At 50.7% G+C, this 26,146-nt stretch overlaps 1 protein-coding gene across 1 annotated transcript; it reads left to right on the plus strand.

Moving 5' to 3' along the window:
- Positions 1–1,558: 1,558 nt before the first annotated feature.
- Positions 1,559–24,730, plus strand: tmem8b (transmembrane protein 8B). Its single transcript, XM_029830126.1, has 13 exons — positions 1,559–1,822; positions 4,928–5,117; positions 5,430–5,637; positions 7,580–7,713; positions 7,928–8,196; positions 9,399–9,775; positions 13,637–13,733; positions 13,821–13,944; positions 16,005–16,147; positions 17,533–17,711; positions 17,947–18,093; positions 21,253–21,369; positions 23,655–24,730. The coding sequence occupies exons 1-13, from the start codon at positions 1,738–1,740 to the stop codon at positions 23,988–23,990; spliced, it is 2,406 nt and encodes an 801-aa protein (XP_029685986.1). The 5' UTR covers positions 1,559–1,737; the 3' UTR covers positions 23,991–24,730.
- Positions 24,731–26,146: the final 1,416 nt, after the last annotated feature.

Consider the following 26,146-nt stretch of genomic DNA (forward strand, 5'->3'; position numbering starts at 1 on the left):
ACCATCATTGATTGACCCAAGTCTCGGAATTAGTAGCTACTCAGATAACTAAGATCTACACTGTGTTTCTGTATTTCATTATTTTATGAATAACATGAGAAATAGATCCACTTCACTCTTATTTTTATATATATATATATATATATATATATATATATATATATACCCGCAGAAGTTGAGACGGATCTCTGCGTTCCGCTCCGAGCTTCACCTCCGGGAGAGCAGAAATAACTGCGCGTGTGTGTCTGTCTGTCACCCACACACACGCCGCTCAGCCTTTGTCCCGCTAGGCCGGTCATGACTTCATCGCCTCTCTCCTCGTGACACTGTGGGAGGGATCGGCAAGCAGCAGGAACTGTTTCTGGAAGCTCCATATTTGAATAAACTCAAACTTTAGGGAAGAAAGTGACAGCGGGATGATGGTGTTTCCCCCCGTTTTCACTGACAGCTTGAAAACTCTTAATTGTGGTGATAATTGCAGAGCGGGGGGATCATCTCAGACAGGGAGGCGTGGGTGTCCTTTTGTCTGGACACAGACTCTGGCAGGCTCAACATCTGAGGGCTGATTTTGGATGCTACGTTATGCGACAGTCTGCTAAATTAAAAGACGATCTGGGTGATTCTGTCAATGACGGGGTCGATACGAGGGAGGCAGAAGCCTCCGGACGGGGGGGGAAAGGCTACGCAGGCTCCAGTCTTTGTGTCAATCCTGGAGATATTTCCCCTAACCTCGCTAATCCAGACACCAATCTGCACCGTGAGCTTAACATCTAATTGCCCGGGTGCGAAATCCATTTCAAACCGAGTCCTTTAAGGTGCAGATGTTGCCGACGGATGATTCATTTATGTCAAGTAAATCACATTAACGCGATTCATGATCTCATTCGCGCTCTGACAGCCGTGACTCATATCAGAGTCGCCCTGCTGTTAAAATAATCATGACTCACAATTTGGGTCAGTCTTAATGTCCGGCTCACGCGGTCGGAGGCAGCGATGGGTCAATATTACCTCTCTGTTCTAGTTTTCCTTTAAGCTACTGAGTGAGGGAGGACCCAGAAGTCTGAAAGAGTAGTCCTGTCCTTAATAACTACATACATGGAGCAGCAAGATAGATCCTTTGTTTGTTTGTTTTTTATCATGCCTGTTCATGTTTAAGCTGGGAGGAGAAGCCGAACCCCAGCCAACATCTGTGAACACAACCTTTATTCTTTTGTTGTGTGTTTTGTTGCGACTGAAACACGCTGCAGTGCAGCAGAAGTAGCCAGACAACGTAAACACTGCAGTTTCCTGGGACATCTCAGTTTAGGAGGCTGCTCCGGAGCTCATCTTTGGACGAGTCCCGCCTCCCCCTCCACCCCCCCACCCCCACCCCCCCATTCCCCGGCTCATCCCGGGTGGTGAGCACCCCCCTCCCGGAGCAGGGCTCCCAGCGTCCAGCCTCCGTGCTCCCCCTCTCGTCCCTGCGTGTCCAAATGACGAACCCAATGTGCTGCAATCTACGCGCGCGCCGTCCGCGGGACTGACGGGGCCGCGGGTCCAATGAGAACGAGCCGACATATTGAGGTTGTCAAATCAAAGCCAAAGGGGGAGGCGCAGTCCCGGCCTCGGCTCCATTACGTCACCCAGGAACAGCTGGTCGTTGGCAAAAAAAAAAAAAGCTGAAAAAATGTAGAGCGGAGCAGCGCCTGAGCTCTGCAGCCGGGCTGGAGCCCACCGACTGATATCTCGCGTCTAACCATGTGGCGGCCGGAGCGTCGGGGGTCGGGACGTGGCCCTCCGCGGCTGCTCCTGCTCGTCTGCGTCGCTCTCTGCGCTCTCGGAGGTGAGTGCTTTCCCGCTTCCGCCCTGTCCGCGAGCGCTCGCCCGCCCGCCTGCCCGCCCCGCGCGCGCGCCGCTGGCGCTCCGAGTCGCGAGGAGCTGTCCGCCCGGCCGCGGTGCTGAAACGCTGCCCGCGGCGGCGGAAGCCACCGCTGCGGCGGCTCTTCAGCCTCCGCAGCGGCTGAAAACACGCAGGAGGAGGAGGGGGGGCGAAATAAGCATCGTTCCGAGCTATTTAAGTTCGGGGACGCGGATTCTGCTGATTAGGACACGTTAAAAGATGCCCCCGCGCGATGACACCAGGCTGCACTTTGGGCTTGTTTTGTTTGTAGATACTGTTAGAATCCAACTGACGGCGGGGTAAAGTGTTGCTGCTCTTTCCTGCTCCCTGATTATTGTGATGAACAGCAAAGCTGTCGGCTGTAACCGGACGAGGAGCCTCCGATGCTGAAGTTAGACCTCATCAGCGGCTCCTTTTATTCCAGTTGTTTTGTTCGTCTGCGTTCACCTGCGGTTCCTCGCTCCTCTGAACGTCTTTGCCATGTGACGCGAGAGCCTTTACAGCTCCATAGTGGGACAACAATAAATCCATTCCTCCGGTACACGCCGTGCTGGCAGGGACATCGGAGGTGTGTTGGATAGACTTGTTGCTGTTGCATCAGGTGGAGGGAATAATTGGAATTGGGCGAAGTTCAGATCAATTTCTCCTTCCTCTTCTCTTTGGTTTGAATCATTTATTATTCCACTTCTGTACACGAGATTTTTATGGGGTCAACAGATCGAGGCAATATTTGAGTAATTTTCTGGTTCTTCCGCTCCAGATAAACGAGGCGTCTCTGTTTTGAGGCTGAGACGAGGGTGCCTTGTTCCAGCCGGAGGTGTGGAAATTCCCTTCCCATTGTCTCCTCTCAAAGAAAATACACTTGAGAGAAGATCCAAACAAACATTCCAGGCTAAACCTCCAGTTTAGATGAAGAAAAGCGGGATTACAGCCGCATTAAACTCGTAACGGAGTAAAACAGTGATAGGGAGGCGCACGTTGAGGAGATTACGGAATTCTGAGACGTGCTCTGAGAAAGCCTTTAAGCGTTCCGCTGCCTTTATCTCCCAACGTCTTGGTTTTGCAGGAAAACAACGTTTGCGTGCGCGGGGATGCGCGCTGCAGCTCTCATGGTGCGTTGTCCTGATGCATTTTGTCAATAAGATGAATGGCGTTTAAAAATAAACAGGCTCTTTCATCCCGAGCTTAGCCTGTCTCGCCAGCACCTGGCTATAAGGAATAGTTTATTCCTCACCTCCGCGCCGCATATATGATGGATTCATCTCCAAAACAAGCATGGCAGCGTCCCGTTTTACACCCAGCAGCGGGAACGTCTTGGATGATTTAAACATTTGAGGAGTGGTAGAATTAGATTTTTTTTCCCCCCTTCATCCTCTGATTATCTCCGCGAGGGCCCTGACCTCCAGGTGGGGCTTTGCGAAGCCTTAATTTGGAGCAACGCTCTCTAGCGTTCCTCTAATTGAGGTTACTTTGCCAGGAGGAAGGTGGCGCCGAGACGTGTTCGGTGGCAGCAGGTAGAAAAAAAAATCAAAAAAATCAATCGGCGTCGGTGCGACGGGGCCTAATCTGACAGGTGAGCCGTGCCAGGGAGGTAAATCCCAGAGTCCGGCGTGTTGGGGGGGGGGGGTGGGGGTGGAAGGAGGCTGTGATGACGCTGACGGCCGGAGCGTTGGGTGAGCTCAGGCCTCCGCTTCAGTATTCAAGGTTGGCTCCATCAGTGAGAGTTCTGGCACCAGCTTTCTTCCTTCTTTCATTAGAACACGCCGCACATTCACCAGCAGGTTTTCATTCACCGGTTTTTCCCGACGCGCCCGGGGCTGCAGAGGGCTTCTTTACTCTCCAGTGTGGCACCTTGAAGGCAGCGGAAGAGCAGGAGCGACAATGGAAGCCCCGGAGAGCGACAGCTCTCCCTCCCGCCGCGCTATCGCACGCGCACGAATCGGGCTCCCGCGGCGTTAGCTTTCCTCTCGCCCGGTCCTTGAGCGCGGCCCAACGCGCTGGGAAACTTTGCGATTCTGTGCAAATTGCAGCAGAGATGAAACACCCCTGCTCCGAAAACAAAACCCAGGGAGAGGGGGAGAAAAAGAAAATTGCAGGTGTCCTTTTTGGAACAGATGGCTGATTTTGAACACAATAGGGAGCGTTTTGGGAAGAGAAAAATCTTCTCCTGCAGTCAAACCTCAAGCCGCCGTCGCGTTGTTCCCCCCCAACGAACATCACTGCCTCCCACTTTATCGACTTTATCGCGCTCATACCAGGACGACACCTGTCCGTACAACATGAGGCCGATTCCCGCTCAAATTCTCGTACATTCCCGGACTTCCCTGCCGAGCCTGCTCGGCGCCAGCCGGGCTGGGGGAGGTAATATTGGAGATTACACCTGTCACTTGTGCTGCGGCTTTTATACCCAGAGCCGTCAGTGGGATGTAATCCAGGGATTCGGAATAATGCGGATGTGAGGGAGTCAGCGCGCACGCGGAACGCCTCCCGCTGTAGCGGGGATCACGTTTTTAGAGGATCTCGCCCTCGCAGGCCGCGCGGCGCTTTCGGAGACATGCTCGGCGTCATGAACTGAAGTCCGAGGGGAGGCCGGTGCCTCTCACATAAATAATATGGCTGAGACATTGTTTGCGTTGTCTTTACAAGTGGATTTTCAGAGCGCCACCTCGCTCGCAGCACTGTGGGCTTCATTAGAATATTCCCAATTACTTCATCCACGAGGGGATTTGTGCCCATCAGGTTTTTACTTCCACCAAGCAGGTGGCTGTTGAGCGTCACAGATCAAATCAAACGATCGCTGGGGATCTTTAGACTCCTGCATCACTCCTAACGTCACCTTTGTTTTAACTCCACAAGGTGAATGTTAGCATGCTAAAGCAGCCCTGCTGGTAGCGTGTTAATAATGCAAAGGTCCCCATGTGCTAAAACAAAGATGGAGCTAACGCCATAAACACGAAATAAGACAAAGACTAAAGTTCCTCACAGTGGTGGACGCCAAGCTCGGGTCCCCGTCGCCAGCTCACCACCCCCTGTCTGTTCCTCCCACAGATTGCCTCTTCGTGACCGAGTACTTCACCCGGACGCCTCGCAAGCTGAGCGCGTTCAAGTCCTTCGCCAGTGTGGAGCTGTTTCACTTCAACGTGCCTGACGACACCATGATCGCCGTGTGGAACCTCATCACCTTCAAGGAGCAGGGCGGCACGTTCGGAGACAGCTGCCCCAACCGCAACGTGACTGTGTAAGACACCCCCACCCCACCGCCACCACCTCCTCCACCTCCAGCCGAAGCTCACGCGCGCTCCTCCTCCTATAAATAGCCGTGAATCGGCCCGTGCGCTTTACCGCTGGGAACAAAGGTTACAGCCGGTGATTAAACCTGAGCAGCGTCAGCTCTTACCAGGTGGCCCCGGCGCACGGACAGACTGCTGCTAAAGCGTTTTCTCCATTTACATTTTCCATTTGCCGGCGTCGCAAAACGCTGGTGGGCGGAGATGCGCGAGTTTAACTGCTGCCGTGTTTCAAAATGAACGGTTCTGCCTGTGGATTTCAGATACTTCAGGTCCGGGGCTCCGCCGGTGATCAACCCGCTGCGCACCCGTTTCCCCGGGGACACGGCGGTCCCAGGGTCGTTCGCTGTGACGCTCACGTGGACCCTCCCGAACCGCACCACGGGGGCGTTCAACGTGACCAGCCCGCTCCCCGGAGACTGGTTCCTGGCTGCGCATCTGCCCAAGGATGAGGGCAAAATCTCAGTCAAGGTGAGCGCCAATCCAGCAGGTACGCAGTGTTTGATGGGTTTGTAGCTACGCTGGCTAATGGTGACTAACAACACGTGCACAATCCTAATCATGCTGATGAGCCGCAGTTTGGAACGTTTTCCTGCTATGATAGAAGTCACATTCACTTTCTAAAATATATCTATAATGGGGAGGTCGGGGTGTTCTAGAGATGCTAGTTGTAAAAAGAAAGGGTTGCTATGTTGCTGCCTCTGTTGCTATGATAAAAAACAATCTCCAGCAATCTAAGTGTAAGATAACGCAGTTATTTCTGGCCCCAAATGATGCGACATGACTGGAATGACAGAGGTTCTGGAGTATGATCACATTCCGAATCAGGTATTGACCCTAAAATCGGAACCTGCACTTGACTTTCTGAACCTGGTTGGGCTGGATCCTCTCAGAGAAAGAGAATCTCTGCCGATCAGGAGGGTCCACAACCACCCAATCTGGGATGGATGATCAGCGGAGAGGAAGTTCGACATCAATTTGTCGCCAAAGCAAATAACGCCGCCGCTTCTGTGGCTGTCATGTGATTTCCATCAGAAAAATGAGGACATCCCCCATAAACCCTGCCATCCTTCCTGGGCGTTACCGCAAAATGAGCAGCAGAAAAGGGCTTCATTCGTGCTAAAGTGCACGTTCACAGGAATCCTAATGCTTAAATTCATCTTTTTTTCCCTTGTAATTTTTCCATCTTTGCCCACGGATTTCCATTTGATCCCCATCAATTTGTCCCTGGCATTGTGTTCAGCTGTTCAGTCTTTGTGCCGCTGCCCTGGCTCCAAATCCAAAGGTTCCCTCTGAAAGCTCCGCCAGTCCGCCCCCGGGCCTCTGGCTGCTCTGGCTGAAACACGCCGAGCCTCCAACCACACGGAACCAGATGGGAACGGTGTTCTCCTTTCAGATTCTGCTTTTTTTGAGCAATGTTGTTGTCACGGATAGGCGATGCCTCGGTCGGGAGCGAGCGTACGCTGCATTTGGAAGGCCAAATATTGACTTAAGAAATGGGTTCAGAGGCAGTTCTGAACTGTATCTTATCATAAACACCATAAATGCTTTTCTTTGCCGTCTGCCATCGGCAAATATTTGATCTATATTCAGCTTTGGAGGAAGGTGGTTTCTTACCAGCCTTCTTTCATCAGATATCCCAAAGATATCTATGGATGACATCGTCCAAAGCTGAAGGAATGATTCCGACATGGTGGGCCTCCGATACTGCTGATAAATGAAAGTCCCTTCTTTTCCCCAAAGGCTCAATCTTATATTAGTTAGCGTTTCTCGTATTTTCTAAAAATAAAGTTCTTTATCAGCTGTTTTTAAAGTCCGAATATCCCAAATATGACAAAATATTTCAAATTCATAATGAAAACGGATTTTAAAAACGGATCTTTAACACTAAAGCACCAAAAAAACCTCATGGAAGCTAAAGGCAGAAACAGGTCCGAGTGCTTCAGAGCAGGTTTCTGCCAGGATGGCGAATCGGACGAGAAAACGTTAAAGTCTGCGTCCCCCGCTTCTTCAAAGTTTAAGAATGAAATCAAACAAAAAGCCTTTCGGAGAGCCCTGATGAGAACCTGCTGCGGGTGCTGCGGGTGCTGCGGGTGCTGGCGCGGCCGATGCGCCGTAATAAATCAAAGGGTCACCTCGGAGTGACGCTGCGCGCCGCGGCGGCAGGAGGGATTAGTGACCGGGTGACAGCAACGAAGGAGCTCATTTGGCATTCACACCTGTCCCTCTGAGTCTCGCACAGGCGCCGCCGCTCTCTTTTGAAACTAATTTCACAGCGCATCATGTGCAGCCGCCACGCACACTCCCCTGATTGTAAATCTCTGTGCTGCGCGGGGGGGGGGGGGGGGGGGGGGAAGAGATGGAGAGATCCGAACCAGACGCAGCGCTAACCGGGTGTCGTGTCTTGTCTCAGGGCCTGTCTGAGGAATGTCAGTACCTTTTCCAACCGCAGCTCATCGTCCAGAGGCTGGTGGGGGTCTCGGTGCTGTACCCCGGGTACTTCATCGACCAGATGATCCCCGCCCGCAACAGATCTGCCCTCTACAAGTGAGTCCGCTGGTCCCGTTCTTGCAATCAGAGCCCCTCTTCCTCCGGCTCGACGAGCTGAACTCCAAATTCAGGTTGAAGGAGGTTGTGGAAGAAAACGCTTTAATCAGAGTCTGCGTGACTCAGATGAATCACATTAAGCAGCAAATAACCCGAACGTTGCGGGAGAGGCGGCGCCTTCCTAACGACCGCTGTTGCTTCTCGCTTCGCGCAGAGTCTTCGTCCCCAATTACGTGTCGAAGGTGAAGGTTCAGCTGCTGGACTGCAGCACCAGGAACAAGAGCAGCGACGCTTGTGCCGTGGTGCTGAAGATAAGAGCGCGCGCGCCGCCCGTGCACAACTCCAGCGCCCTGGACTGCCGGGAGTGGAACCCCTGCGAGCTGGAGTCCGCGGTGCCGGCCTGGGAGCAGTGGTACTACGTCCTGGTGGAGAGGTACCTGACCAACTCCGACGTCTACTTCCGCATCGGCGTGCAGGTGACAGGTGAGGCTTTCACTGGAATTCCAACAGTGTTGGGAAGCGTTTGTCTTTAATTCACAGCGGCTTTGCTGCCGAATCTCTTCAGTTCTGGTGTCAAACCTTCCAAACATCCTCTAACGTCTGCGGACGTGTTTGGAGGAACTGCAGGTCTGTACGTGCGTGTTTAGACCGAAACAGAGCTGCCATTTTGGGACGAATCCCCCCTAAAAGTGTCGTTTTTTTTGCAACCTGAGCCATTTTTCCGAGTGGCCAGAGATCGCTGCTCTGGCCTTCCTCCTGAGCTGAGAAGATGGCTCACGGATCCGCGGAATGCCTCCTCCTGCGTCGCCATTCCCTCTCTCTGCTGGACTCTATACGGTGCACTTTGTCGCCATGGCAACGCCGGGACTAATTATTCACACTCTCCCTCTGCCTGCCAGGCGGATCTTACTTGACCTTTAGTGGATTTAAACACCTCGGCTCCATAGAGTGTCTGGAGGACTCACCTTTGATTGGTTATTGTTATCAACTGCCTCAGGAACGTGCGGGGATCTCGAACCTCGCCCCGCATCCCTTTCGTTATAAGTGAGGAGCGTTCCCGCTGTAGGTGTCCCTCACGTGTGTTTTCGAAGGCAGCTTCTGTTTGTTGCTGCCGTTTTTTGTGCCACCCAGAGCATCTAAAATGTGGGTTGCATTTGATTCCCCGCTGCTTCCGCTCAGATGCTCCTCGCCTCTGTCTGACCGCGGATGGCGGCGTCTCGGTATTTTTAGGAGCACCTCGGCTGTCTTTACGCACGTCAGACTACTTCAAACCAATTCCGAGACAACGGCGTGCAAACAAATCAGGAGAAGCCTTTGAAAATCCTCTCCCCAGAGGACTGGATGGATCGGTTGGGGCTCTGCCAGTTGCCATCAGTGACCGTTCCGCAGCGCGCTGCTTCGTGCACGTTGTCTGCAATTACTGTGAATCTTTGTCTCATTAAAAGGCGGCGCTCGGCGCTGAAAACGCGCTGTTTATGTTATGGCAGCCAGCCCAAGGGGAGCGTTTGCAAAAGACTCGGTTGCTCCACGTGCGCGTCAACAACACGCCGACCCAGTTGCTGTTTGACGTTGGCTGGTTCGGTTTGTTTGGGTTTTTTTTTTTGAGCTGATCATCTTATATAAAATGTTATGACCTGTTCCCCTGATGTTCCCCTCCATCCTGAACCTCTTAATGCATCTATCAGATTGCTCCAAGTCCAACCAGTCCAAGGAACCGGCCCAGCCCAGCTCTTCCATGAACATGCCCCAGTCCTTCGGAGCAGCCCTGGGTTTCTCCCTGGCCGACACGCTCTCGGCGCCGGCCCTGCCGGGCTCCTTCCACAACAGCAGCCGCGCCTCGGAGGACAACGCCGTTTACATCGCCCCCGCCGTCGACACCAACAAGTGCTGGCCCATCCGGCCCACTTTGCGCAACGAGCTGGACACCTTCTCCGTTCACTTCTATGTCTTCTTTGGGCCAAACATATCCATCCCTCCGGACAGAGCCGCCGTGTTCGCCATCAACCTGATGCCCGTTTTAGACAGCGGGGGCGTCCTCAACATGGAGCTGAAACTCAACGTGGTGAGTAAACATGAAGAAACAGCCTTGATTATGGGCGGGGCTCTGGGAGTACTTATGATAAATCCAGTAGTTCTCCGAAAGACCCCCCCCCCCCCCCCCCCCCCCCCCCCCCACACACACACACACACACACAGACGTGCAAAAGAAGATACATCATACACTCTCATCAAAGCTAGCTAACCATGACATAACCTCTGACATACTAATAGCGCGGCGACGTTTGCCCCTGAGAGCCCATTTATCTCGACCGTCGTGGTTGCAGCAGGCAGCAGGAAGTCCGCATGTGCTTGTTTCTATAGCTGGGGTGGAACAAAGTGGTGGTTCCTGCTGAAAGCTGCCGCCAAAACGTCGTCGACCTCCATCTCAGCTCATAGCAAAATTTGATCGCATAAGCTGAGTTTCAGCCCATAGAGGGCGATCACTCACACAAATGGAAATACGTTGGACCGCAATCGATCAACAACACCGCTTCGTACCTGAATACATGTGTTTTCAGCACATCGAATGCCTGGTTTCAATATTTCATCCGTTAACGTGAGTTATAGCTGTAGCTTGCTTTATTTTGACGTTAATGGCTACTGTGTTTTTCCTGCTTTGTTTAAGTCCCGTCTGCCAATGGAAGGACGGTGATGCTCCTGTCTGCCTGGGTTTAGGCAGTTAGCATGCTAATGTTAACACTGCCTCATTTGTCTTGTCAGGTAAAAGTGAGTTTTTACTGTGAGCCATCACTCTAAACGTCTCTTTGTACCCAGTTACACTCAGTATTTATTAAAGGCCAGTGTACAGGACTATATTGCTGATTAATAGTTGCCTGTTAATCAGAACTGGAGAAGTTAGCATCGAGCGATCATTTGGGACACGTCTTCCCACTTCTGAGGAGATAAAGCCGTGATCGCCGATGTCTCAGTTGAGCTGGACTTCCCACATTAGTGGATTTACAGCAGCGACGGCGGTCCGCAGGGAGCCGGGACACCGGCGAGCGACGGGGTTTTAAACATTTCTGCCGAACAGAACCGTCGTCGCAGAAGGGGAAGATGAAAAGCAAAGCCTCCAACAAATATCTTTGATTGCTCGGTTCAAAGGAATATCCTGACATTCTGAGAAATGAGCTTTTTCACAGTCTTCCTCGCAGCCAGATTAATATCAGTTTCATCTCAGCATTCAGGGAAAGGTACTGGATATTTTTAGCCCAGCGAACCTGTGGCGTGACACAAAAGTGGAGGCGGGCAGAAGCAGACGGCTTTTCAAAACCAGAGGAGAATAACGTCCAGCGCCAGAGTGGGCTCTTCGGAGGCATAAACACGATTATACCCACAGCAGATGGAATTGCCCATTTGTCATGGTCTGCAAGATAATCACGATCGGGGGCGTCATACTGCCAGGAGCTTACACGGAACATACCATTCCACCGGTTTCCAGACATTCCCTTCAATTTATTGTGCAAAACAATGTTTTTAAAGCACTAGAAATAGTATTTTTAACCCACAATTTAGCTTCAATACACACTCCAATAACTGTGGTATTAGCGCCGACACCGACCGAGATGAAGGCGTAACCGTTATGAGTGGTGAAGACCCGTCCCCCCCCCGTCCCCCCGGTCCCCTCCTGTTATTAACCACCTCTGGATTCCATTCCAGGTGTTTGCATGTCCCCCGTCCCCGTGTGGCTTCAGTCCTAAAACAAGCACATTAGTCTAATCGCTGCCCCTCCCCTCTGGACCCTGATGGAGGCTCAATATTTGGATTTAGAGGATGTCAAGGGGACGGAGAGTTCTCCGACCCGGACCACAGAACCACAGGAGGCCCGTGCCTCTCTGCCGGCCCAATAAGCATTCATCAATGTTTTAATGCTCCTAAAACCCCTAAAACTGCCTGTACTTTTTAAAAAAGAGATGAAACACTGGCATCATCCGGCTGATGTTTGCTGAGCTCCAGCACTGATATATTTCACTGAGGATTCTTCACAACAAACCAGGACATACAAAACCGGTGGGGGGGGGGGGAAAGGGAAGAGTTCTGAGATCACAGAAAGATTTGCAAAGGAATGATTTTGATCTTATCGGATCATTTTGATTGTTGACAGCAACAGGAAGCTCCATCCTGATGGGAAATGATGTGATGATCTTGAAGATAGAGCTGGAAGAGCATCCAAAGTTATCAGGGAAATCTTAATTTCACTGCACACACACGCACACACACACACACACACACACACACACACACACACACACACACACACACACACACACACACACACACACACACACACAGGCTCACGACAGGTTCAGATGAGATGTTTTGGATAGATCAGGTGTCTCAGAATAATCTTGAGAGCATCTTAATTTGACGTATTTCCCCTTGAATCACATCATGCATGTAAATTCCCGGAGCATCAATTTTTTTGGTTGTGTTTCAGGAAATCATTTTGAATCTTCCACCCTTTTTGTGCGCAGTAGCTTCAGTTTTCCTGTTAAACTCGAACAATCGGCGCGGACGAGCCGTGTTTTTGTGCTCGTTGTCCTTGAATTAGGGTCACTATCACTTAGAAAGGAGCTTAACATTTGAGCACAAGTGCCAAAGAGTCACCAGGAGGAGAACCGGGATTATGACTGTGATCAAACGGGCTTAAGCCACTTGAAGATTATGTCATTTCCTGTGCACAAAAGAGGAAGTGCACATTAATCTTATTTTGTGGGATTGTTGTTGGAGTGTGTGCATCTCTGCTGATTAGGTGAGATGATTGATGGATGCTTGACATCCTAAATGTGGGACTATTTTAAAGGGCTGGTGGTCACAGCGGGTTTTCCCTGAAGAGCCCTCGCTGCTGCCCCTTCTGTTCCTCTGTGGGGGGGGGGGACCCTCAGAGATGTTAAGATGGAGCCTCAGGAACCGCTGCAGAAGTTCCTGCCCCTCGTTAGGGATTTTTAAATTGACTTTGATGCACTCAGATCAGCTGATAAGCGTCCGTTTGGGTTTTGGAGCCTCCTCAGCCATCTGCGGCTCCCTGGACGGCCCCAACCGCCAATCACAGCTTCATGTTCACCTCCTCATCAGAGATGAAAACTGGTGTGTGTGTGCGTCTGCGTGTGTGTGTGTCTGTGTGTGTGTGTGATTGAGACTTACTACCACGAGAGTCGGGACCAGATGGTGCGTTCAGGAAGCCTGAAAAATTAGCACCTGGCAAAGTGTTTGTTGAGTCATTGCATTAATCAACAACTTTGCCAACCCTTTGCATATGCATCACGCTCATTTTGAGCTCGGGCTGCAGAGGATTTTTTATTTTTCAGAGCCAGCTTCTCCCGGCCCTCAAACGGATTCGGAAAAAAAAAACCCCACATTTTAAAATGTTGTGCGAGTTTACGCCTGCCAAAAACTGTTCCGCTGTTTCTGACTAGCAGGTTTTTTGCTGTTGGAAAGTGTCGGAACTTTTCCGCTTCCTCTCCTCTTCCACAATGTGAATAAATTACAGTGGATTTGAAACCTAGAGTTTGATGGCCGACTGCCCATTGGGTGATTTACAAGTGCACGCTGTAATTTGTTGCTGGTATTTATATGCCGGTTGTTCTTTTCCTGAGCAGGCCTGTTTGTATAAGCATATGCAGCACCGGAGGCTTGAATAACTCTGCAGGATTTTTTCTTTTTAAATGCATGTGCATGCTAATGTATAACTGATGCTTAAGGAGATAAACTGCTGACATCTTTGTTGAGGTGCTGGAGGCCTGCAGAGGCGTAGCGGACCGCTCTTGATTTGTTGGTTTTTAGCGTTTACTCGCTCGGGGCCAGAGAGAAACTGGTCCATGGTGGCGGCAGATGGTTTGTGGTGAGACAGACAGGTGACATTTGCTTGTGCTTCCTCCCGCAGTCGGCCTTGAGAGGAGCGAACGTGACGGTGTTCGGCTGCCTGAACCACGGGGTGCCTCTCTTCATACCGGAGAACGCCACGCTGAGATGCGAATCAGGCAAGTGGCTGCAGACATCGCCGCCAGAGAGCAGACATTTTGTATGAACCAGAGCGTCACTTTCTCCTGAAATCTAATCTGCTGCAGAGTCAATGGCCGGCTTCTTCCTCTCTGTCAACACCTCGACTAATATCACCAAACTAAGGATCCCCTACCCCCAAACGGGCACCTGGTACCTCAGCCTGCGCTCTCTCTGCGCCACTACACACGGGTAAGACGGCAAACACGGCCCCGGCGTGTGTTTGCTCAGCTTCACTCGGGATTTTAACTAAATTTGTCGTTTATGAGACGACGCTGGTGGCAACAGTTTATTTATCTGCCTTCATCTGTCATCTGTTAGGTGTTTGTTTCATAGATTTTGGGGATTTTCTCTGTCTGAGATTTATTAAGCCAGAAATCCTCTCTGGGGGCTCGACACAGGTAGCCAGGCCACTGGTCCACTGCAGGACTCCCTCACACACACGCGGTCTGCACCTCAGCGTTGGGCCGTGGCGTTGGAGCGTTTACATTGTCCATACCATAATAAAACCACACGGTTGCTGCTGCTGGGTCTTAAAGAGTGGTTGAGTCCTGGTCAAGGATTCACTATCATGACTAATCAACCTTAACATTCTGGGTACCCAGTAATCCCATTAACCAAAAGCCCCTCTAGAGTCTCACATCAGTGTTCTTGGTCTTGGATTGTCGGAGGTCACTGGAGGACCTGCAGAAACTGCCCCCCATCCCACCCCAAACATGAGGCGAAGCTGCAAACGTGTGCTGGAACTGAACCCAGAACCTTCGGGCTCCGAGGCCCCCGGCGCCTGGGTGGTGAGCTATTGTCTGCTCCCAGTTGTGGGAAGACAAATGCAAAATGAAACAAACAAAAGCAAACCCTCATCAGTTTATTTAGCCAAAATGAATAATTTAGCGCGGTAATGAGCGGGAGCTGTGAGCAGCACAGCCTCTTTCTCGCTGCCACATCCTCTCCCATCTGCTGCAGCCAGATTAATTTGGTGTCAGCCTCAACCGGGCTCTTCTGGGGCGCACGGGCATATGACATGTTGCCGGGAAAGATTACGAGGTTTAGGAAAACAGATTTAATTTAGCTTGAATCGCAAATTGGTGCATTCTAGCACTTTAATTCCAATGCCTCTAAAACTGAGAACAGAGCACCATTTACTTGATGGAATTCCAGCTGAGACTCAACAGGTTTGTTTTTACTGCCAGAAACATCCACCAGAGGAAAAAAATGGAAAAAATCCAGATTGAGCCGCTCCGGCGAACCTTTAAGGACGTGAGAGTGCAAACTGAATGGAATTAAGCCGACTTTTCATTTTTCCTGGAGCCGCCCGGGAGTTCCCAGTGAATTTGAATAACAAATGCCAACAGATGGCACGGGACACGGCTTCATCCTCGCATGCCACGGAGAGCGGGCAAATGGCTTTATCTTGGAGCTCCACACATTCTCACACTCCAAATCAATCAGGTCTCATTAGAGGAAATAGGTGCTGTTTGCTGCAAGCGGCACCGTTGTTAAATCAAAACAACACCATGATCCGCCGCGCCATTAAAAATAGAAAAAGATTGAGGGACACATTCGTTAACCGAGCTGAGTTTTATTTATAAGACATTTATAATTAGAGATAAAGTGCACGCATAAATGTGCAAGTTGCTTTCTGTAATTCCCTGAAGTGCCTCGGCATTAAAGCCTAACTTTCTACGGCTGTAGAATAACAGCGCGTATTTCACTTGTAAAAGTCTCTCTGGAATTGTTATCGGATGCTGACGCGAGAAGGGGCATACAGAAGAATTATACTCAAGATATTGTGAATATTCTAGGAAAACCCAGACGGGGGAGCTAATTGAGACACAAAAGGAAGGTTAAAGCCGAATCACTGCAGGACTTTTGATTCGTTATTGCTCCTTAATGCACGGGCATATTTTATGGTAAATGACTCCCGTAATTGCCTCATGAGAGTGCGTGATTGCATAAAGCCGACAGAGGAAAACTACCTGACACCTCGAAACCCTGAGATGACCCCTTTTTTTTATCTCCTGAGTGCCGTGACGAAGCCCTCCGCGAGGCTATAATTTAGCCCTCGGTGAAATATGAGCATCAGCGTGCTAATGCGCTCATAATAATCACACTTACACGCTGATACGGGCGGGTTTGTTCAGCAGGTTTGCCATAAATCGCTTTTATTTGGTGAAATGAGGGTGGGGTTTACACAGGATGATCTTCACCTCCGTCTAACCGGTTCCTTGTTTGTGCCTCCCCCCCTTTTCCAGGTTTGAAGTGTGCACTAATATCACCACTGAGATATACATGCGCGCGTACCTGACGCCGTGCATCAACGACTGCGGCATGTACGGACAGTGCAAGCTGCTGCGCACAAACAACTACCTGTACGCTGCCTGTGAATGCAAAGCAGGTGAGCTTTCATCCGTTTCTGGCTGCAACTTCAACCTTCTTGTTCTGTCAAACAGAGTAAAGATTCTGTTTGACAGAACACTTCCATAAATACTGGGTCACTCCACTGCCTCTTCAATTATGAATCTCCTATTAGCGATTGGCAAAGTGTGTGGCCATGAATTAATAACGGGATGTAATTTTCAGCACTTGCAGGCTTTTGCCTCCGTTCACGATAAGATTAAAACCTTCCGTGAGGAAAATTAGGGCGCCGCTGCTGCAAAGGATTTTTAATTTGCTGGAAAACGCGCCTTGAATGGGAGCGAGCGGAGGTGAGGCGGCGCAGGTCGCGTGCGCGGGAACTGAACTGGCAACCATGTGATTAAACCGCGCCGCTGTCCGCCAAGTGGCTCCGCAGCCCGGAATGGATCTCTAATATGAGCTGTTTTGATAAGTCGGTAAAACAGCCTCATAATTATGAACAGCTTTTCAATAAAAGATGAGCTTATGAAACTAAACAAAGCATGTCCTCGGAGGCCTTTCTTAATATTTAAATCCTCCTTTTGATCTTTTATCACAGCCGCTTTCTCCTTGGTTTAATTCGCAGTCGGGCTTCAGACTGTGACAGCGTGTCAGGCATCTCGCATTCGGGTCTCGCCTTTGGCCCGTCAAACGCCGCAGACGCTGTCCTTGTCAACGCCGGCGAATATTTACACAGTCTGGCGGCCAGTCGGGGATTTGAAAACACCAGCCCAATTTAGGGCTTAACCTTTCGAATCGTAGTGGCTCAGATTCAATCAGAATGTAATGAAGGGCCGTCCTCTGCTGAGATTAGCGCATATTCAAACCAAGCGACGATAGAGCGTCGCAAAATGGAATTTCCTGTCCCCTGAACTGGGTCCAGTGTTACCCTAACGCTGCGTCAATAATGCAGAATCTGTAGCTGCGTATGTGTCCTCGAGAGTCTGTTCCTTCAGTATAGATGGACGGCACGGACAACGTCAATAAGATCTATCTAACTCGCCTCTGTTGTGACCAGATTGTCTCTAGGAGCTTTACAGAAACCAAAAAACTTGACAACAGTGGCAGGAAAACCTCCAATTTACAGGAAAAAAATGGGACCAGGCTCAGACGGAGGGACCCTCCTGCCGACGGCTGATGGGTAAAGGAGGAGGAGGAAGGGGGGCAGGGCAGAGATGAAGGAGGGGAACAAAGTCATTCCGTGAAATGGTCCCAGAAATACACTTGACTTATTTCACGACTGTTACATAAATAAGAGGGAAAAGGCAAGGTTCAAAAATGCCTTAAATTTTAAATAAGTCTAAAGGTCAGTGTGTGACATATGCATCTGACAGCATAAATTGTAATGGTGATGTGTGTGTGTGTGTGTGTGTGTGTGTGTGCCAGGCTGGGAGGGCTGGGGATGCACAGACAACTCCGCGGCCTACTCCTACAGCTTCCAGCTGCTCTCCACCCTGCTGCTCTGCCTCAGTAACCTCATGTTCGTGCCCCCCGTGGCCATCGCCGTCAGGAGCCACTACCTGCTGGAAGCTTCCGTCTACATCTTCACCATGTTCTTTTCCACTGTGAGTGAATCGTTTTCTGGAACGCCGCCCGTACGTCTCAACAAGCACGCTCGCGTTTGTAATTATGCGCGGCTGGAAGCAGAAACCAAAAATGGCTGCAAACAGTTAATTTAGGACGGAGTCATTGTTTAATTAGCACAATAAAGCCTGCGTGCCTCCATGAGCACAAAGGTTTATTTTATTACCCCCCTCGGTTGGAGGGGAACTGAGAGCAGTTCTTCCTCTCCTCTGACAGTTCTACCACGCCTGCGACCAGCCGGGCATCGTGGTCTTCTGCATCATGGAGTACGACGTCCTGCAGTTCTGCGACTTCCTCGGCTCTCTCATGTCCGTGTGGGTCACCGTCATCGCCATGGCGAGGCTCAAGTCCATCATCAAGCAGGTGGGCCGCTGAAGGGGTGTCGAGGGGGGGCTGCGTTTTCGATGAAGTGCGGGTGGGGGCGTGGACGCCGTTTATTCCCGTCCCCTTGATATTGTTTTATATCTACTCAAACGAAGCTGGTGGGAAGTCAAGTACGCTTCATTACACCCGAACAGGAAGGAGTGGATCAAGTCGCCAGATATTTTCTATTTCTATAGCTGTTAATGTTCCAGGAGGTTGTTAAAATCAACTCTTAAAGCACATTCACACCTTTGAGTGGACGGCCACTCAAAACGCCGCCGCCTCCAGGTCTCCATATAGCGGTTGGAGACTAGCTCGCTGTTACGTCAGCGCCGGGCTTTTCATTCTGAAATAACAACATAATCTGAGTGTGTTGACTATTTGACAACAGTAATTTTGCCGGCTTCGTTTAAGGCCGTTACGCATGAAGGTCAATGGCGTTGCGTTCAGCGCCACTGCCAGTGGTGGACTGTCAATAAGCTGCTCCGCTGCTGAGTCAGCGTGTTGAATCGATGCCGCAGTCACATGCCAGAAGAGGTCGCGCCGGCCGGCGGTTTGAGCTTTAATGAACAAAACAACGGGAACAACAACGTGCACAGGAACGGAGCTGCAAATGACAGAGAGTCCAGCTCCGTTTGACCTCGGGGATCGAGGGCGTCGCCGACGCCACGTGTTCGTGCGAGTTAGCCGCCAGCTGTCATCGGAGTCGGTGGCGTCGAGCTCAGCGGCCCCTGGCCAGATTCATCAGAAAGGCCCCGGTAGAATCTCTTTTCGTCTGAATGACGACATTTGCAGCAACACCGGGCATCGTTTCTGGCCAACTGGGCCACGTTTCAGACATCCTGGAGCAAATATCTCGTGACCGGGACGCAGCCTGGGCGTGAACTGCACGGTATCGGCCGGATGAGAGGAGTTGAGCCCTGGAGGAGGGACTCCAGAGGCTGAGAGGAGGAGCTGTGTCAGATGTGAACCAGCTTGTTTTCAATGGAAATCACATGATCAGTGAGAGTGGCGCTAAATCCTCCCTCTGTTAACGTGTTATGACAGCGAGGCGGCCGCGGCGACAGGTGCGCCCTCTCCCCGGGTCACGCCCTGGCTGAACCCCAACGCGGGAGCTGTCCCAGCAGTGTGTACGTGTGTGTCTGTGGTCATGAGTGTGATGGAGGGAAGGAGAGGAGTGGAGGGAGGGAGGAGAGGATACGAACATCTGCTGTCCTCCAGAGTTTTGATTTTTGCTGAGCGCTGCAGTACACGGTCACTAATCAAGTCGCACATGTCAGGACTGGCAAGTGTGTGTGTGTGTGTGTGTGTGTGTGTGTGTGTTCATGCAAGCAACAGAGTGATGACCAAAATAAGAATCTTACTGGCAAGTGAGGTCACGTTTTGATGTGGGGTCATTGTGGCTGGTCCTCATAAAGACAGTAGTCCAAGGATTTGTGTGTGCAGGTGGGGCAATATTGTAGCTTTCTAGACCACGAAGAAGGAGACGCGAGGGATCTTTTGGCTACATTTGGAACAAATCTATGGAGGAAAAAAAAAATCAAAGGTGACCTTAGGCATTATCTTGACAGCTAGCGTCTTCTCACCAGAGACACGTCCACCTTTTCATTTATTCTACACGCTGTTCCGTTTGTAAACAGCTAAAGGCGTTCCTCATGGCTTCCACGCTCCTTTTATTGACCCGTGGTCTGAGGGAGGTCGCGACCATTTCATCTGTGTGTTTGATTTGTGGGCGAAAGCCTCTCGATGATGCCATGAATCAAATTCACCGTGCGGTCGAATGAAGTTATCCATCATTTAGCCTATCTCTATCAGCGTGTCCCTCAGTAGATTATAAACATATTGAACGCTATTACATCAGAATCTCGTAAATCAATTTAATAACGCGGCGGCTTGGTGGTTATACTGAGTCACAGGACCAGGACGTGAGCGGCGATGCATTTGTTTCAGTGCAGGTCTAATCTAATTTATTCCAATCTACACTAAACCAAAGGATCAAGGGTGGAAATCATCTTGCTGACTCTTTTATTCCACGCTGAAAAGAATAACAATTCACCTGGAGGATAAAAATAGACTTCCTGCCAGGACTGCTGCGAGCTCGTCCATCTTAATGACAAAGATTTATTACGGCGAGAAGCCCAGCCTCCGCACGTGCGTCCAGGCGCCCGCGCCTGTGTGTAATATATACGTACGTATATTTGCGTGTTTGGGCGCCACCGAATAATCCAGCCCAGCGGTATGACTGATGACTGTTGCCGCGGCGAGTCCTCGGGCCGCAGTGCGCCGCTCCGCTCCACCCAGCTCTGTGCCAATTAGTCCATTTCTCCTACAGACGGGTCAGGAGCCCCCGCCCCCCCGCCCAGCTCACAAATCCCCAATTTCTCCACACATTCTCTGTCAAACACGTTCAGACCTCAGGCCTCCTGGATGAGCTTAAGCTGCGCTGGAACAGGTGTATCACAGCATGTTGATAGCCCCCACACACACGCACACACACAGTTTCACTTTCTTTCAGATCCTGCGGCTTTGCTTCAAATTACGAGCTCGATGAGACGATATTCAAAGTCCCGTCGTCGCCGTAGCTCCTCTCGCTGACAAAGAAGCCAACGGTTGCTGTTTCATTCCATATAAGCTGCCCTCGTTTCTCCAGATAGCAGAGTATGTAGCAGCGGGCTCTTATTTTGGCTCTTAAAGAGGCTAATCCACAGGATCCAGTATTTTCCCCACAGATTAATGCACATCTGGTGCATGTTTACGATACCAGTCCGGCCCAGTCTATCGTCCTCAGCGGTACCAGACATTTCTCTCTGCTCTTTCACTCAAACTCTACAGACTTCCGCCCACATCAACACCCACCTTTTTTCCATCAGGCATTTTTTCCTTTTTCTTTTTCTTTTTCAATTTTCCATTTTTTATTTTCTGCGTTTGGCTTGTTCAACCTCTGAGCAGCGGAGCGGCCAGCTCCCCACCAGCCCTCCGCCAGCGTGCCGGCTATGCCAAGAATACAAGGTGAAACTATCGCATCGAGGCCGTGGAGCCACAGAAAGTCTGACAAAAGCAGCTGCAAATGTCTGCTTTCATCAGTATTCCATCTCCTTTCAACAGTGTTTTCCTGTTCCTCTGAGTTGCTCCTCATTGACCCGCGTCTCCTGCGTGCAGGTGCTGTATCTGCTGGGGGCCATGTCCCTGTCCATGGCTCTGCAGCTGGACCGCCACGGCCTGTGGAACCTGCTGGGACCCAGCCTGTTCGCTCTGGGCATCATGGCCGTTGCGTGGGTAAGAGCCGCTAACACCACCTGCGCTAAACTTCACTACAGGGGCTAATGGGCGCCGCCGACGCGACATTTTTTAACACGTGATTAATCCTGTGAGTTTCACGGTTACAGTCAGGCTTGTCAAAACATGCAAATGAAACGCGTCGACGCCGTCTTCCCATTGTTCCACACTCTGCTAACAGTTTAATCCGACGCTTAAGCCCGGTGCAGAAACATGGGTCTGGAACATGCACACGGCTGAGACCTCTGGATTCCTGACCAGTCAAGTTATTTCATATTAATGCAGGGAAGGGGCTTTAAAAGTTTTGCTGCCCGTGGGTATTAGTCATGGGTTGTAGTTCCATTATAAGTCAGCGTGTACTTCCAGCGAGTCATAATGTGCTCCCTCAGCTGAGAAGATAAAAAGTAATAGTCTTTCAGGCGAGGTTCTCGAAAAAGAAGCCTTTAACGGCGGAACCTCTGACACGAGCCCGTGGCTTTGCTCAGAGACGCTTCTGCATTGGAAAGAGTGTGGGAGTCGGAGCTCTGGGAGTTCCTCGCCGCAGCATCCTTCACACGCTCAGGAAGACGAGGCCCCCCTGCTGTGAACCCTAAAGATACCACTGTATGTTTCACTCTATACTCTGTGCTGTTAAAAGCAGTGCTTCAGAGTTCATGTACGCTACTGCAGCCAACTCTGGAGGATTTAGTGTCCACAAAGCTCTCGGCCGCCATTGTTGGGATGTGTTTCCTTCGCCGTAAGCTCGCAGTGTAGTTTAAGGTGAGCGGAGCAGCTTTTTTTCCCCTGTCAGATCGATCTCAGCCAATGTGGCGGTTGTTTCACAGATGAATCCTGGTTCTGGTGTTGACACTTTCTGAGTTATCGGCTGTTCAGTAGCGCGTGCCTATTTTCAGCCTCCTCAGCGCCACACCTCGCAGCTGAAGTGCCGCACGCTTTCTTTTTTCCTCCATAAAGCGCCCTTTCATTTCAGCTCGTCGTGTCTCAGCAAAAGCCGACGTACCGAATGTTCCCAGACTCTGCTGAATTAGATCAGTCAGGCGGGGGCCGCTGAGGACCCGCCGCTCAGCAGGAGCGTCAGCAGCAGGAAGAACGAGCGCTGCGGTTTCGGCTCTTTTGTGGTAAAACACGGCTAACCCTCCGAACCAGGGTCGACCCTGAAAGAACATTTTAACTGGGACTTTAACCGGGAGCCACTTTGCATCTAAAATGGCGGCCATTTTTAGTCCTTCATTTCCTCCTACAGCATTGCAGCTCTATAAAATGATGTTATCTGGGAAAAAGGACCCAGTAATCAACGCTGGAATTAAGACTGAAGAGAACTATAAGCATTCTCCAGACGCTCTCTGCAGGGAAATAAAGGGAATGAGGGCAGTGCCCTCCCATTTTGGGTTTTTTAGAATAGGAATGTGACAGGTGAACCGCCCTGGTCACCGTGGGCTCTCCCGCTTCAATATCCTGTTGATGACCTGGGTTCTCTGTATTAAAAGAACCAGAATATCAAGCAGAGTGTTAGATATCAGAAGTTATGAACAGTAAAATAGTTGTTTTCCTGCATTTCTCGAATGAAAATAAATTTTCAACATTAAGCCTTCAAGGTGGGTCAGAAATAATGATGTTTTACAAACGACTAGAGCTGAAACAATGTTAATTACCATGCTCATTTGATGGTCTGGTACCCAGCATAGCAAAGGTGCAGTTTTGAGTCTGAAGTCTGCAGAAATTTGAGACGAACCTCAGCAACGTGGCATCCAGGAAGTTGATGCAATCGCACCCATTTAATGGACGAAATTTTCAATTGTTGCCCTGAAAAACGGCTCCAGACAGATAAACAGAGAATCCATCATCGACAGCAGCATGGCTGATAATCGTGGTTGAGATTACTGACCAATCGGAGGCTCTTTTCTCACTCCAATCCAAAAGTCGATGATTAATAGCTGAGATGACTCTGGCCTGAACCTTCTTCAGGTTTGAACAAGCGGCTCCTTCATGAGCAAAATAAGTCCAGAAAATCGTAAATAAGAGGTGGTTGAGTGGTCGCACACAAATGATTGAATCTGTATTCCAGTCAAGCTTTTTCCTGGAAAAAGCCTCTTCTACTAGAGCTTCGCCGTATTTAGCTCATGTAACAGTCATTTTCTTGCATTAATTAATTAGCAGGTGTATCCACTGAATAACGCAGAAGCCATTAATTAAATCACGCATTCAGGAAGACAACAACGCCTTAAACGCTCTGTGGGTCAAAATGTGGTTAAAACCATGGTTGCACGTGTTTCTCGGCCCACCAGACGGTGCGTACCATCCGCCGCCGCCGCTGCTACCCCCCCACCTGGAAGCGCTGGGCGTTCTTCCTCTTCCCGGGCACCATGATCGCCACGTCGGCCGTGGCCCTCTACGCCTTCGTGGAGACGGAGGAGAACTACTTCTACATCCACAGCATCTGGCACATGCTGATCGCCGGGAGCGTGGGCTTCCTGCTGCCGCCCCGGGCCAAGCCCGACTCCAAGGTGACGCCGCTGAAGCGCAGGCGCGGCTGCGGCTATCAGCTCTGCGTCAACGAGCACGAGGAGCTGGGCCTGGTGGACCCGGCCATCATCTCCATCAACAGCATTTGTACCAGCTGATGATGCCCCCCACCCCCACCCCCCACCTCACTCTCTCACCTTTGACCTACAGACACTCCATTGCCTTCTTTCACTTGGGAAGCTCACACACGCGCGCACACACACACACACACACGCACACACAGGAAACGAAGCCACAAAACTTGAAAGAGCGATGTAAATACTCCTCGGTTGTCGTTGTCATGGTAATTGTCAACAGGACTGTAATTATTACTCCGTAGTTGAAGTTGTTCTGATAAATCGTGGTTGTACAGTGACACATGTGAATATGTATTTAAAGTTGAAGCTAACTCACTGCTGCTACCTGACGGTGACTGTAAACCTGCTTCTGTCGGTTATTTATTGGCGGCCTGGCGAACGGGCCGCCCTCTCCTACAGTCGGGTCACGGACCCATCGGGGCGGAGGCGAGAAGGGGCGGGGCCACGGCTCTCCCCTTACGTTCTTTTGAAATATATCTTTTGCACTGAGACACAAAAATGTTCTGTACATTTTTATAACAACGCGGAACTCGCAAACGCCAAGTCCGGCCGTCGTGGAATGTCCGGCCGACCTCTCGCGACCGCGCCGCTTCCGCACGAACGTGCAGACCGTTTGGCGACGGGGGACGATTCCAAAGTCCAGAGGAAGAAGGGGAGGACCATTCTTATCAGAGACTTCAAACCCAGACCTCACCTCCCTGTTCTCTCCTGACAGGACCTGCGAGGCGCCGCACTCATAAACAATAAATGTTTTCTCTCTCGGCCTGCGTATCATTTCTGCTCTCGGGGCTCCTAACGGCCGCGGCTGAGGTTCGCACGCACACCTCGCGCTCCCCCGTCTAATGGGAGTCAGCGGGGCTCAGGCGGACGAGATGAGATGCTGTCAGCCTCCCCGAGGATGGGCCACCAGATAAATAATTCCCCCGCTGATTGGTGGCCTTCGGAGAGCGACTTGATACGCCGCCTCGCTTTACCACCAGGACTTTTCTCATCATTCTTTGCTCTTTATCAGCGCTGATTCGGCCGGGACTCCCGGGTGTGTATCACAGCCTGAGCCCATATGAATTTGCACGTGAGCACGATGCGCTACACCTACTGTCAAGACCTTCTGGGTTCTGAGAGCGGCGTGCAACTCGTGCCACGGCCGACTTAAGCCCGGTTCTGCCTGCGACGGGCCCTGATCCCGCCATCCCGTACACGCTGTGCATTTCTGGAATAAAACCGAACACTTGCCTCGCTGCAGCAGCCGCCATTTCCCCCCACGCTTATTTGCAGGGATGTTTTTTTAATGCAGGAAATGCTGCAGCAGAGGTTAGTACAGCGGGACGGCCTCGCGTTAGGTCTGGCACGAGGTAAAGCCCAGGCCAGAGAACGGTCCTTCAGATCTCTCCCCCCTCTGTTTTATATGAAATCATTGAGAATTATTTAAAGCCAGCCTGGGGGGAAGAGTTTAGTCATGACCTGTACTTGACTGTTGGGGGATGGATATTGCGCTAAAGTACCACTAAAAGACGGAGAGAAAAGAAATGTGGGTCTGTTTTTGTGTGATACGCTAGAACGCACTTTGTTGCCTTGTCTGAGACAGTTTAACCTGTACTATCACAACTTTTAATATAAATGAACACTTAGTTTTCAATTTCTTATTAAAATTGGATGTTGGAATTGACCCATTATCACCAGCAAGCCATTACAGCTAACTAGCATTTAGCTATCACTGGCAGACAAGGTTAATGTACTCATTAAGCAACATCCACTCAAAATGACCCCAACCTGGAAACATTCTTTTTGTATTTGATTGCTGCTTCGCTCTCAATGACTTGATGGGAATGAAGGGCAGACTGGAGGATTTCCCAGTTGATGGCGGGCCAGAGAAGAGACGAAGCCTCGCCATTAGCATGTTTGGGTCAGAATCTGCTCACGAAAACAAGCGTTCAGAAGAACTGAATGGAAATCCATCCAGGCGACCATTGCCGACGTTTTGGAGACAAACTGGAAACCAATTATATGCAACACCTGTGACAAAAAAATGTTACTGCTGCTTTTTCCAAGGTCGCTTTAAAAAAAACTGTTGAAACACCAGCGTTGCTGGGGGGCAGATAGGGAGTTAATGACCTCTGACATCTTCTCCTGCCTAATGGTTTGAACCTGATGACAGTCCCAAGAGGCTCCAACAGCGT

The sequence above is a fragment of the Takifugu rubripes genome, chromosome 21 (assembly GCF_901000725.2).
Source record: "Takifugu rubripes chromosome 21, fTakRub1.2, whole genome shotgun sequence".
In the NCBI taxonomy this organism is placed as follows: Eukaryota; Metazoa; Chordata; class Actinopteri; order Tetraodontiformes; family Tetraodontidae; genus Takifugu; species Takifugu rubripes.